This window comes from Balaenoptera borealis, assembly GCF_965194805.1.
Source record: "Balaenoptera borealis genome assembly, chromosome: 4".
NCBI classification, from domain to species: Eukaryota; Metazoa; Chordata; class Mammalia; order Artiodactyla; family Balaenopteridae; genus Balaenoptera; species Balaenoptera borealis.
The window spans coordinates 38,178,463-38,192,736 of NC_138861.1; the positions used below are offsets into that span (position 1 = coordinate 38,178,463).

General features: G+C 45.9%; 1 protein-coding gene across 7 annotated transcripts in view; it reads left to right on the forward strand.

Annotated features, from left to right (window-relative positions):
* Window positions 1-924: 924 nt before the first annotated feature.
* Window positions 925-14,274, forward strand: part of ARHGAP10 (Rho GTPase activating protein 10) — a 335,488-nt gene continuing 322,138 nt past the window's right edge. The window contains exon 1 of one of the 7 annotated variants that reach the window (XM_082388998.1): window positions 925-3,963. In XM_082388998.1, the coding sequence (XP_082245124.1) occupies window positions 3,810-3,963 (154 nt within the window). In that variant the 5' untranslated portion in view covers window positions 925-3,809. The remainder of the gene's footprint in view (window positions 3,964-14,274) is intronic. The other 6 variants (XR_014243606.1, XR_014243607.1, XM_082388999.1 and 3 more) reach the window with 6 other exon arrangements.

Here is a 14,274-nt window from a genome sequence, read left to right on the forward strand (position 1 = left end):
CCTTAATAGGGTTCTGTGAAGGAAGAAATTTCTTTTAAAAATATAGATGTAATGAAAATGTCAAACACACTTGGACAGCTATTATTCTGTGATAATTTATCTTTAAGAAAACATACACTCCAAACTGCTAACATTGGTTATGTATGCGGAGGAGGTTTTTCCGCTCTCCCCTCATTATACATTTCTGTTATAATGTATCTGAACCTAATTCTAACTGACTCACAGCCCGAAACATATCCAAAGATAATGTTCAGTGGAACCCATATTTGACTTTATAGGTAGCAACTTTGTGACTCATCAGGGAAAGACAGTATTGTATGTAGCGGAACCTACATAAAGGGAAGGTTTCATCTGAGTTAACCTCTTTTATCTAGACTGGAACCTGACCAACTTTTATTGATTCAAATCCTTAACTCATCCAGGCACTGATGAGTGCCCACCTGACAAACTGACATGCATACTTGAATATCTCCCAGGCACCTTAAGCCTAATGAGTCTGAAACTGAAACTGATCTTGCCCATGCCGGTCACCACCACCACATGGACTTCTTATCCCATGTTTTCTTTGCAGTCAGTGTTCAGTAGAGTTCATAGCTGTCTACCTAACTTATCATGCCAGGAGCCTGGGGCCATCTTTGACACCTTCTTCCTCATTTCTATATCCAGGCCTTTGTCAAGTCCCAGAATGTCCCTCTAAAATACATTTGGATCTATTACTCTCTGTCTCCACTGTCACTTGGAGGGTGAAGCTGTACCATTTTTTGCCCAGACAACTCCAAAAGCCTTCCCTCTGGATTCCCATTCCCTATGCAGCACCTGGAGAGAAAAACACAAACCAGATCACGATACCACCATGCTGAAACCTCTTCAAAGGCTCCCGATAGCGTTAGGATACAATCCCAAATCCTACTGTTGACAAAAATAATCAATAAACAATCTATAATAGGAATAGAAAAGAGTTTCATTTGCGCCAAACTGAGGACTATAGCCCAGAAGACAGTCTCTCAGAGAACTCTGAGGAACTGCTCGGGAGAAACATGGTTTTCAGTGCAGTTTTATGTCTTGTCAGAACAAAGAACATCAAATAAATCATGGATACATTCCTTCAAGTTTTCAAAAAAAAAAAAAAAAAACTCAAACAAACCAGATCAGCACGAACACAGTGAGTTAGTGTGGCCTTGGCCCCTGGGAAGGGAGTCTTATCATCGAATGAGTTCCAGCATTGGTGTCCCAGAAAGGGAGGCATTAAATCTTTTTTTTTAACATGGACATTCTTTACTTTTGGTCAATGCACCCTTTTCTTTAAAAATTAAAGCAGATGTACAATGTATGTCTGATAGGCCACAAACAGGCTATTTTAGCATAAAATTTGAGCTAACTCACGTATAACCCAGTAAGACTTCCCCATACCTCCATATGTGGACATTTCTTTCATCACTATATATGGCCTAAGAGGCTCCGCCAGATCTGACCCCTGCTGACCCTCCACCACCCAGCATTGTCTTGAGCTAGTTTCTCTCACTCACTGGGCTTGAGCCTCCTGACCTCCTCTTTTAGTCTCTGGAATGTACCAGACTCTTTCCCATCCCAGGGGCTTGCACAGGCTGCTTTCCTGCCTGGATTCCTCTGCTCCCACCCTCTATTTAATGGTCAACCCCTACTGATTCTTCTGGTCACTGTTTAATGACACCTTCAATGAGGTCTTCTTAACCCCACTCCCAATTTATATTCGGACACTTCATACTGAATATTATATGTGGTGTTTTGTGGCTGGCTTCTTTCACTTAGCATAATGTTTTTAAAGTTCATCACGTTGTAGCATGCATCAGTACTTCATTCCTTTTTATTGTAGATGAATTATTCTGTTGTATGGATACACACATTTTGTTTATCCACTCATCAGCTGGTGGACATTTGGATTGAGCCCACTTTTTGGCTATTATGAACAATGCTACCATGAACAAGCATTTGCGTGGACATATGTTTTCATTTCTCTTGGGTATATGCCTAGAGAGTGGAGTTGCCGGCTCATATGCTAATTCCATGTTTAACACTTTGGGGAAGTGACAGCGGCCCCTCTTTATGAGGAAAGGTCTAGGATTTTGCCCAGAGGGTTGCATGCCTGTCAGTGTTTGGTTGTTTTGCAAGGCCCTCACTGTTTACACCCCTCCTGTTCCTGAGTGTCTTTCCCCCTTTTATTTGCCTCTTTTATTTTCTGCTCTGTAGATTCCAGCGTCCCAGCTGATTGTAGCCAGAACCAGGCTTTTCAACTGGTAAAAGTTATTTGTAAAACATTTTGAACTCTCTGGAGGATGGCCATTAAAGTAATAATGTTTATCTGTGGGCTAGCCACTCACAGCGCTGTTTTGTAACGAAAATCTTACTGAGTAGGAGGCTTATTTAACTTGTTTCTGAGGGTTGCAATCCTACAACATGCCATCCAGAGCCTCAGTTACCCTACTCCGAGTTTGAACGTTTTAAAGAATCACTTTGAAGTCGCTTGGTGACATTATTAGTGAACCTATATATGTAAACATATGTTGTGAGCCTGTAAAAATGTATGTAGAGTTCCCGGTGTGTGCCTGGCACATAATAATTGCTTAATAAACTGTTAGCTGCTAATTACTAAAAGTTACTCTAATGAACAATCGGTTTCTTTGAGGTAAGGATTTCAATCATTTAAAATGTCTTAACATTTTGGGGACACATTTGAGTTGTTTCAGGACACATGGAATAGTACCCTTGTTCCATCTGCCCTGACAAATTCTCCTTTGATCATCACCCCCGCCTCGCGAAAACCACAGAGAACCTGGCATTCGTTGTCAGGTGGTTATATTTAGCATAATAAAGATCGACTCTACCTACCCAGGCAAATTTAATCTGCTGAATACAACAGAAACAACCCTTCCGTGTTTAAGACACCTTCTCCCCTCCCCCCAAGTCGTTCAGTGTGGATACACAGAAGAGTGTAAGAGCAGCTGCCCGGCCCACAAGAAAATGCTCCCTGCCCTTAAAAAGCTTTCAATCTAAAGCGGAGATTTACACGCATTTTACTTTAGGTGGGGACCGAGAGTGGGGAAGAAAGAGTCATGCGTGCGAGTCCATTCACAGCTCAGGGTCCGTCCCGGTTCGATGAGATAGTTGTCCATCGCTTCCCCTAGCAAGCCAGACCTAAGTTAAGTCGCCCGGCTGCGGGGATTTACAGATGCTCTGAAGACGCCCCTTCCTGGTCCCGGTCAAGTCCCCCGCTTCGGGGAGCCGACAGTGAGTCACCCCGAAGAAGGGCGCTAAGAAAAGGGGAGGCGCCCGCGCCCGGAGGAGAGCCGCGGGGCGAAATTCTAGACCGAGGAAGCCTCGGAAGGAAGAGGAGGGGCCACTGCGCGTGGGAAGAGAAGGAAGAGGCGTCTGGGGGGAGGAAGGGAGGGAAGGGAGAGAAGGAAGGAGGAAGGCGGAGGAAAGAGAAGGGGGCGAGCGGCTAGCGCGGGACGGGGCTGGGCGGGAGGCGCCGGGGCGGGGCGGGCTCGCGCCTCCGGGAGGGCGTGCGGCGCGGGGGCCGGGCGGGGCGGGGCCGCGGCGCCCGAGTTTCGGCGGGGGCTGCCGGGATCGGAGCGCCGCCGGGAGCGGAGCGCCGCATTCTCGCTCGCCTCGGCGGCGCTGCTCCGCGCGGCCGGGCTCACCTCCGCGGGGCATGTCCGCGCTGCTCTCGCCGCGCGCCTGCGACTGCTAGCTTCTCGGGCGCTTCCTGCGCGCGGGGCCCCGCACCTGGCCCCGAAGCCCAGCTCTCGCTGTGCTCGCGGACCGCCGCCGTCATGGGGCTGCAGCCCCTGGAGTTCAGCGACTGCTACCTCGATAGCCCGTGGTTCCGGGAGAGGATCCGTGCCCACGAAGCGGAGCTGGAGAGGACCAACAAGTTCATCAAAGAGCTCATCAAGGACGGCAAGAACCTCATCGCGGCGACCAAAAGTAAGTGGGGACCCGGGCGCGGGCGGGCTGCGGCGCGACGAGGCCGGGAGGAGCCTCTCCCGGAGGGAGACCGACCGTCCCGCGCCCGGGGCCGGCAGCCGGAGGATCAGGAGATTGATCCGGGACCCGGAGGCCCCGGGGTCGTTCCTCCGCGGCTCCCCGAGCAGCCAGGGGCGAGTCCTTTTTCCCGTCCCTGCCCTGCGCGGCGGCCGGAGCCGGGAGCCGTGCGTGCGAGCGCGCCGCCCGCCAGCGCCGCTGCCCAGACCCGGCGCCTTGCGTTCCCCGCCGGACCCGCCCGGGGGCAGGTTCTGTTACCCCCTAGAGCTGCTCACTGTCTCTCTCGAAACAGATACATCAGTTTCACGGGTCTTGTCAAGTTCTTTTGAGAGATCACGAGACTGGGGAATTCTTTGAAAACCTGCTGGGCGTTGAATTGTTCAGAAGGCCCTTAAGCCGTACGCTTTCCGTGTCATTTTCGGATCGCCTGCGACAGTCTCGTCCCGGGCCCCTTACTGTGCTCAACCCGAAAGTCCACCTGGCGTTGTGCTGCCTTCCACACATTCCTTCCCTCCTCCTGCGCCGAGGACGGTTCAAAGATTGGGGCTTGTGAGGCTGTGCAGACAGCCTGCCTGCCCTCTGGCCCGAGCGAGCACTGCCTGCAAAGAGGGAATTTCACCCTGGTCAAGCTTAGTGCTTTCCTCGCCTCTCCTCCTCCATCTTTTAACTAGGAAGTGGCCACACAGGAGAACACAGTTAATTAGTTGATTATCTGAAGAGAGTCTTTCTAGGAGGGAGGGGGCCTGAAATTCGTGCTGAAACACTGAGTTGGCTGGAAATGGGGAGACATTAGCTTGAGTGGGGAGCTGCGCAGCCTGACCACACCTGTACCCCGGTTCTGAGGAAGCCTGGGAGCGCTCCCTTTTCCCTCTTCAAAAGACCTACCCATATAGCAGACTGGGAGAAATGCCCCGTGTCATCCCCTCCCCACCCTTTTGCATTAAGGAAGACGAAAACATACTGAACAGACTGTCTCAGGTACCCAGCCCAGTGCCTATTCGTTGAATGAATGAGTTGAAAGAAATACGTCTTCATGGGAAGAATTCAGTGAGCCAGCTCTGTAATTTTGGAAGCAAGTCCCTCGACTTCTCTGGATGTTGTCCGTGGTTTCTTTTGCTTCTGTGACCTCTTTGGTGTTGCAAAACGAGGATTGGGAATCACTTTGTTTGGGACATGTGATTGGTGGGCATATTTGGTTGGTGGCTCTCCAGTGCCTTGGCATTGGGTATGTGTGTTGGGATGGAGGTGGGGAGGGGCTGTAAATATGTAGGAGTGGAGGAAGGAGGAGGAGAGAAGGGTTTGGGGTGCGTGTGTGTGTGTGTGTGTGTGTGTGTGCACGCACGTGTGTGTATGTGTGTGTAGTGAACGGGAGAGGGAGGGCTCTCCCTCTGTAGTTTGGTCTTAACCAGCGTCACTGGGTAGGGGAGTGCCCCTTCTCTCTTACTGGCTGTAGCAGCTTCCTCTGGGACGAGGGGCATGAGGAGGGAGGCTTTGGTGTGGAGAGAGGTAGATGGCAAAGCCCATTTGGCCACTGGTAGAAAGCTATTTATGTGACTGCATATTCGCTCTTCTGCCAACAGGACACATGCCCGGTGTTCTAGCAGCAGCTAGTGCATCTGGGGGGCCAGCTGTCAGCCTTCCCCTCCAGAATGTAGACTTTCTTGAGTTTGCGAATTGGCTCCTTACTCCTTTTGATTCTTGTGCTTTACCATAGGAAACATAATTTATGCTCATCCTCTAGAGATCAACCATAAAGTATCTCTCTTCTAGTTGTGTGTAATTAACTTAAATTCTTTTCCAGAGGAGGACAGAGATACAGCTTTAGCTCACATGCTTGTGGCAAGTTAGGGGGACCTGGCCTTTGCCCAGCTTGCCCCGTAAAGTTGACATCGAGCTCCTATCAAGACTGAGCCCTGGATGTTAAGTCAGGACACCTGGGTGTAATTCGCCTTCACTGTTAGAGTCTGGCTACAGGACAATTGGGCAGGTCATTTTTTTTTTTTTAATTTATTTATTATTTATTTATGGCTGTGTTGGGTCTTCGTTTCTGTGTGAGGCCTTTCTGTGTGAGGCCTTCGTTTCTTTCTCTAGTTGCGGCAAGCGGGGGCCTCTCACTATCGCGGCCTCTCTTGTTGCAGAGCACAGGCTCTAGACGCGCAGGCTCAGTAGTTGTGGCTCACGGGCCCAGTTGCTCCGCGGCATGTGGGATCCTCCCAGACCAGGGCTTGAACCCGTGTCCCCCTGCATTGGCAGGCAGATTCTCAACCACTGCGCCACCAGGGAAGCCCAGGCAGGTCATTTTTGTGTTCAGTTTTTCTTGTCCTACTTCTTAGAGGCATCAGTAAGATTCTGCAGTGTTTGGAAATGGCTTGATTAGATCATTTGAAATTGCAGTCTAGGTCAATCGTTGGCCTAACCAGTTGAGCTTTTCTATAACATCTGAGAAAAGCTCAAGAGGTCGAGGCAGGACCTGAGATGGAGGGGGAGCTACAGAAAGGAACAATCAGCTAGGTCAGACTGATTATATTTTCAGATGTTTTGCGCTTTGTTTTGCAAAAACGGCATTTTGTGCATTTTCAGAATTGCGTGTTTAAGTGATTTCTGCTTTTAATTGCCCTGTAAGACGCCTCCTCCATGCGCTAAATACCTGTTGGATTTATGTAACTTTGATGTCTTGATGCTTTGGTTTTTAAAAAAATTTCTTAGTCGCTTGGGAATGCGTAATCTCTGAAAATTATGAAAACATCCATGCTACCAATACATTTCTAAATACAAAACTGACGACCATATTGTTACTTCTGTGTAGAATGTCTTGATGCTTTGAATAATCCACAGATATTTAAAGAAGTTGGAGGTGACTTCTGTGGGACCTGAAAGTTTATTGCTGAGTTCAGTTATGTAGCGATCAGCAAATATTTAGCATCTACAGTTTGTTAAATGTTGTGCTTGAGACACAAAGAGGAAAGAAGGTAGAGGCCCTTGGCCTTGAGATTATTGCCCTATAGTTGAATTCAGTTCAATCTAGGGAATGTGTTTGAACTCCTGCATGCATTGTGCTAAGTTCTTGAAGAAGTGAAGGATACACAGACACACATTTTAAAAGATTCAGAAGATTCAGTGGCAAGTTTTCTAACTTTGACAGAAACAAAGAGTATGTTGTAGGTTAGAGTGGAAGTTTGGGAACTCATTGGTGTTTTAAGGAACGGATAGAACCTTACAGAACCTTGTCAGATTGGAAACAGCTGAGAAGAAACCAGACCCCCCCCCCCCCCCCCCCCCCCGGCTCCGTGTCTGAGGAGCATGAGAAGACCAGATTGGCTGGAATGGCGATTTCATTTGGGGGAGTAGAATGAGATTCATGGAAAGGTCAGTTTCAGATTGTGGAAGCCATAAAAGTGGGCTTGGAATGTGGGCTTTATCCTGTGGAGAATCACTGACATAATGGGAAAGAGATGGTTTAGAGGCGGTGTGTGGTATCTGTCTGTGTGTCAGGTGATTTTGGAGATAGCAGTGGGGCTGGGGAGGGGCTGCAGAACGGAGTGTCTGGGATCACTGATTTATGTGGTGGATTTGGAGATCATTCACTCAGTTCAGTGGAGTCTTGGTTTAAATGGTTTTATTAGCCCTTTTTCTTTTTTCACTCCTTTCCTAGAATAATCAGTGTCTTCTTTCAATACAGTTTAAACTTTTGTGAGCCTTTCGTAAGAAGTCTATGTAGTTTCAGATGCTTATGATTCATAGAAATGCATAGTCTATTTACCAGGAACAGCAATAAGCTATATATACTTTTCTCATAATTTTTACAATTAGGTGTTCTTTTTCTTTTTTAATTAATTTATTTTATTTATTTTAATTTTTGGCTGCGTTGGGTCCTCGTTGCTGCGCGCAGGCTTTCTCTAGTTGCAGTGGAGGGGGGGGGGCTACTCTTCATTGCAGTGCTTGGGCTTCATTGCGGTGGCTTCTCGTTGCAGAGCACAGGCTCGAGGCGCGTGGGCTTCAGTAGCTGTGGCTCGTGGGCTCTAGAGCTGGAGGCTCAGTGGTTGTGGTGCACGGGCTTAGTTGCTCTGCGGCATGTGGGATCTTCCCGGGCCAGGGCTCGAACCTGTGTCCCCTGCATTGGCAGGCAGATTCTTAACCACTGCGCCACCAGGGAAGCCCCAGTTAGGCATTCTTGGAAGAATATGTTCTGTTCTAGAGAAGGAAATATACTTTTTCAACAGATAGCCCTTACAGTTCTTAAGCACTTACATAGCTAAGTAGAAGGCTCTTTAGTAAACTTAGATTGTGTGTGTGTGTGTGTAAGCTGGAGGGGCCCTCATAAGTGAGCCTGCTCTCATCACAGACGTGGAGAAGGATGTTAGTGGTGGCCAGGACTTCAAGTATTTATTGTTCCAGAAACATGGTTCACGTGGTAATTCCTTTTGGGGAAATTTCCCAGGTTGCTCTTGCATGGAAACATAGGGAGATTCAGAAGACTTAAAAGAATTTCACTTTGTAAACTTCAGCCTCGGTCTCCTTATTTGTAAAATGGGACTGTTGCATATAGCCTTGAGGATTGAACCACATGTGCGAAAGTGTTTTTAAAACACAAGTGTGAAGCGGTTGTGTAGGCTCTATTGTTTGCCCAGCTAATATTTTTTTTCTGACAATCCAAATTTTGTTCAGGTGTCTACACCCTTTCCCAAGTGACTCATAGAAAGGTGATTAGGGATCATTCTGATTAGTCTGACTCAGTGGTTCTCAATCCTGAGCATGGCTGACCATTAGAACCACCTGGGGAGCTGTAAAAAACGTGCAGTTGGGATTGAGAAACACTGAACTCTAACAACGCAGCACGGTAAACCTATTTCCTGGGCTGGTAATTGGATAAATGAGGATGTATCTCAGTTCTGACCAGTGAGACATGATAGGAAGTCTGCTGGAGACTTTGGGAAAGGTTTTCTTTTGTGTGAGAGGAGACTCGTAAAAAAGGTTCTTGGCTCTTCTGTGATGTCTGGTTGTGTTGCCTGGAGCTGCTCCCGCCATCTTGGGACGGTGAGTGGAGCCAAGGTAAGGACCACTGGAGCAGAGAGGTAACTGAATCTGGGTTTTTGATGCGGTCATGGAAGCCACAGATGGTTCTGTGCCTGAAGCCTACCTCTGGATAGCTTGTTAAATGACATAAGCCAGTTTGAGTTGGGTTTCCTGCTACTTTACACCCTAATTTTGTTTTTTTTTGGCTGCACCACGTGGCTTGTGGGGTCTTAGTTCCCCCACCAGGGATTGAACCTGGGTCCTCGGCAGTGAAAGCGCTGAGTCCTAACCACTGGACTTCCAGGGAATTTCCAACACCCTAATTTTGATGGAGAGGTATAATTGTAAATTTTAGGCTGATACTTCGGTTAAGTGGAATTTAGAGAGGCATGGAAGTGAAATGCTATTTAAATTACAAATATAATTTTACCCCAAACGGACAAGAAGACTCATCTATATTCTTTGCCCCAAAGAAATTACTGTGGATCCCCTACAATTCAGGGCATCACTTGGGGGTAAGTCTTCTACTCTCACTTGGGGTCTTACTAGTGGGTTGGTCTCTAAAGCTAATGTAGATTTCCTGTGAGAAGATTTCCTATCTGGCTGGAACTGGGATGTGGACCCAGAAGGGCTCTAAAAGCTTTCATTGCTTTACTCTCTGCAGGTGGTCCTTGTCTCCATTTAGAGTAGTTCCAATTTAGGTCCCTCCACCAGCCGACCCTGTTTGTATGGAATGTTTGCTGGGTCTGTGAGTCATCTGCTGTTCTGAGTTTTCCTGCCACATTGCCTTTTCCCTGCCCTCCCATCTACTGGGGTTCCTTTGACCACCTCATCTTCACTCTGTTTTTGAGGTCGGGGGGGACCAGGAGCATTGTTGATTTCTGGAAGAGGGAGAAGGCAGAGGAGGAGGGCATTTTTGTGTTTTAATGTTTAACATGGCTGATGAGACAGTGTAGTAGAGAAGATTAAGAGCATGCTAAGGTGCTGCCTTTCATTCACGCTGGAAACCTCAGTCACGTTGCTTAGCTTTTCTGTATCTATGTTGTCCAACAGAAAATGGAGATAATAATACTGTCTACCACGTAGGGTTGCCAGTTGGGTTGAATGAGTTCATACAAGTAAAGCATTTCGAATAAGCACTCAAACGTGGACAATCATGATGTTCTAAATTGCAGGTATATGTTTTAATATGCAGGCCCTTTTCTTGCCTGAAAGATGGCTGCTCTGGCCCAGAGACTAGTGTCTAACTTTTTAGCGCTCATTACCCCTAAGAAGGTATTTGTCCAAATCATCATGACCAGCGACCAAGAAGAAAGACAAAGTGGTCAAAGTCTGGTAAGGCTTCGAAAGTTTGAATGTAGCTCAGGATGCTGGAAAATCTGGCAGGTAAGTGGATGAATCAAAGCTAAATGGTATCTTGGGAAAATATGTCCCAGAATTTGTTTCTGAGTCACAAAGATCTGAAGGTGATGTGGAAGGTGTCACTAAGAGTGTTGGAAATCTAGCCCAGCCGTCTGCAGCTGAGACTTGAACAGGCCTCTCATTCAGGGGATTGCTAAGAAAGCCAAAGAAGGCAGGGAGAGCTCTGATCAAGGAATTGGGATGACATCATCAGAGGCTGGAACCTGCAGATACTTACAAATTACAATGATGCCTTTAGAAGATATTCACTTTAGTGTTTAACTTGCAGGAGACCCTAACAACCTACTGGACAGTGCTTGTATTTGCTGTGGGAAATCTACCAGGAGAAACACAAGGCAGCCAGAGACAGCCCAAAAGAATTGTTACGTAATCCTATTTTCTGCAAGACGATACTCAAAGTCTCCTGGACAGATTCCCAAAGAAGCTGTTTTGAATTCTGACTCCAATAGCTATTTATCACCTTATGATTTTGTGTTTTGTGGGGAGGCAAGAATTATGAAGGAGGTAAAAATATTGGGTAGTCAGCTGGGTTACCGGAAGTCATGCTTAAGGTGATTGCTGACTGTATGTGGCAGTGAATAGGTCAAGTGTTTACATCTGACCATAGTTAGTAACATCTGGTGTCTTTTCTCACTTTTTAAAAGTTTGATGTTAGAAATGTAGCTGTGAACACATTGCTTTATGGGATTCAGTATGGTCTTGCATTGCCTTTGATTCTACATCTTGTCTAGAGAAAACTCATTTAGTCAGGTTGGCTTTCCTTCAGGATTTGTAGGAGAGTGTTTAGAAATTTGTAGGTAATAATTCTGATTAAGGGTGCCTTGGATGTTTTACTAGGTTACTTTTTAAAAAAATATTTTATTTCCTTCATGGCACAAATCAGTATTTTATTTTAAAATTTTATTTGTTTTGGCTGCATTGGGTCTTCGTTGCTGCGCGGGAGCTACTGTTTGTTGTGGTGTGCGGGCTTCTCATTGTGGTGGCTTCTCTTGTTGTGGGCTCTAGGCGTGTGGGCTTCAATAGTTGTGGTGCGCAGGCTAAGTAGTTGTGGCACGTGGGCTCAGTAGTTGTGGCACGTGGGCTTAGTGGTTGTGGCTCGCAGGCTCTAGAGCGCAGGCTCAGTAGTTGTGGCGCATGGGCTTAGTTGCTCTGCCGCATGTGGGATCTTCCTGGACCAGGGATCAAACCCATGTCCCCTGCATTGGCAGGCGGATTCTTAAGCACTGCGCCACCAGGGAAGTCCCTACTAGGTTACTTTTAATGGAATTACATTTCAGAGACAAATAGACAATCACAAACTACAATAGAAAAATGTTATTTAAAATGTATATGTTAATGATTTTAATAATAGTAGCTAACTTTTATGTATTTATTTTTATTTTAAATAAATTTATTTATTTATTTACTTTTGGCTGTGTTGGTTCTTCGTTGCTGTGCTCAGGCTTTCTGTAGTTGTGGAGAGCAGGGGCTACTCTTCGTTGCGGTGGGCAGGCTTCTCATTGTGGTGGCTTCTCTTACTGCCGAGCACGGGCTCAGTAGTTGTGGCTCGCGGGCTCTAGAGCGCAGGCTCAGTAGTTGTGGCGCACGGGCTTAGTTGCTCCGTGGCATGTGGGATCTTCCCGCACCAGGGCTCGAACCTGTGTCCCCTGCATTGGCAGGTGGATTCTTAACCACTGCGCCACCAAGGAAGTCCCAGCTAACTTTTATTAAGCATTTACAGTTTGCTTTACTTTGTAGTAAATTCTGTTATTTAATGTGAAGACTTCCTTATTGAGGTATGTTATTATTTACACCATGTTACAGATTCGGAAACTGAATTTAGAGAGGTTAGCAGCTTGTTCCAGTCACACAGTTTGTCAGTGATGGAGCTGGAACGTAAACCCACATTTGTCTGACTCCAAAACCCTTAACCACAATAGTAAGCCGTCCTTGTAAAGAGATGTAAGTGCGGTCTTCTGTTAGGGGAAGTTATTACGATAAATCCTGGTTATCTGGCAAGTGTGTACATTTCACAGTCTGGTTAGGAGACTATTCTTGTTAGTTCAGCCCAAGGACCATGATTTAAAATTTAAGGCCACCTGGGATGGTTACTGTAAATAAAACTGATTGTTAATTTGTGCAGTAAGTGTGGATATTCAGAGATTGGGTTGATTTAGGATGAATTACTAGGTGCAGACGTTCCCTCAAAAAAGTATCATTTCCTTCCTTCAGTCTCTCTCCCTGTCTCTCTTTTTTTTCTTTTTTAGTTCCCCAACCAGGGATCAAACCCACGCCACCTGCAGTGGAAGCATGGAGTCTTAACTGCTGGACCACCAGGGAAGTCCCCTCTCTTCCTGTGTCTTCATCTTCATCTCTCCCCCTCTCTTAGTGTCTCTTTTACTCTCCATCCTTCATCCCACCCTTTAGAAGAGTAAATTTTAATTTTATTCTCGTATTTTAGTATTAGGCTTTTTCCTCTACAGAAAATTTAAGTTGTTTTAGAACAATAAACCAATACAAAGAGTCTCATAATCATCTCTGTATTTGCCTCTCAGCTTAGAAATAAAAGCTTCCTGTCTGCCTCTTCCCAATGGCACCCTTTCTAATAGGGAACCTGTTCTTTTCCCCAAGAGGTGCAATTGTCTCATATCTGGTGTATATTATTCCCAGACGTTTTAATACATCTGTACACATTCCTGAATAATAGATAGTATGTTTTGCATGGTTTTAGACTTTAATGGATTTATACACTATTTGGTTTTCTGCAGTTTCTTTTCTTCCCTCAAGATACTTGTGAGGTTTATCCATGTGGACACATGCAGCTCTATTTCATTGAGTTCAACATCTTTTTCCTACAAGTGGCATTTGAAAAGACTTGGTTAATTGATGGTATGTAGATGTTATATAAAGAACTTAAGATGTTTTATGATGTACCTTATTTCCATGCATTTTTTGGATTGTGAAACAATGTATTTAGAGAATTTATTCAATATAAAAGCCTTGTAATTAATTTTATAAGCTTTAAAACACTAGCTTTGACAACAATCTATAGATAAGGAATCCATAAATTTTAAAGACATTTAGTACAAGTTCTGTTTGATATTTAATGTTATCAGCTTGGCATGGATAATCAGAGCAAACCAGTTTAACTTTCAGGATTGGAAGAAATAAGTGGTCTGAGTCACAAAACATCTTCAAGGGCCTTTTTGCCTCATTGAAATTAGATTTCCAGTATTAGCGTATAGAGAAAAAAATGATATCTTCATAAACACAGTGCTTGTTAAGCACTCTGGAAGCCGTCAGTCTAGTTAGGTCAGATGAACATGATTTTTAGGCAGGGATTGGTTGGTATTTTGTGATAGGCTTCTATGCAAACAGCCTGTTGATTTAATTGCCCTAATGTAGGAAATGTAGGAACATAATTTATAGACTTGCCAAGGGGATGCTTTTGTAATGAGAAAGCCTTGACACCCTTCTCTTTAAACAAACAAGCAGGCACCCTGAAAAAACCCCTGACACTTTACATTCTAAGGGCAGGCATCTCTCTAAGGCCCAAGATCTGCTGGGATCACTGCTGGATGCTGCTGATAGGCCTGCGTCCCTGGTCAGACCAGAATTTCCTCCCTGTGTTTCCTGAGGAAGCTGTTAATCCTATGCCACTAGATATTTCAACGGGGAGTATGAGTTCTCCTTTTCGTTGCCCGGTTCACCGCAGGCACTGTCTGCCCTTGGGTCCCGAGGTCCCATCATCGTCTGGTAGTGAATCATGATGAGGTGTGTGGCTGGAGGAAAAATCAGTTTGGCTGGGAGATGTCACCTCTGGTCTGAATACTGGATATA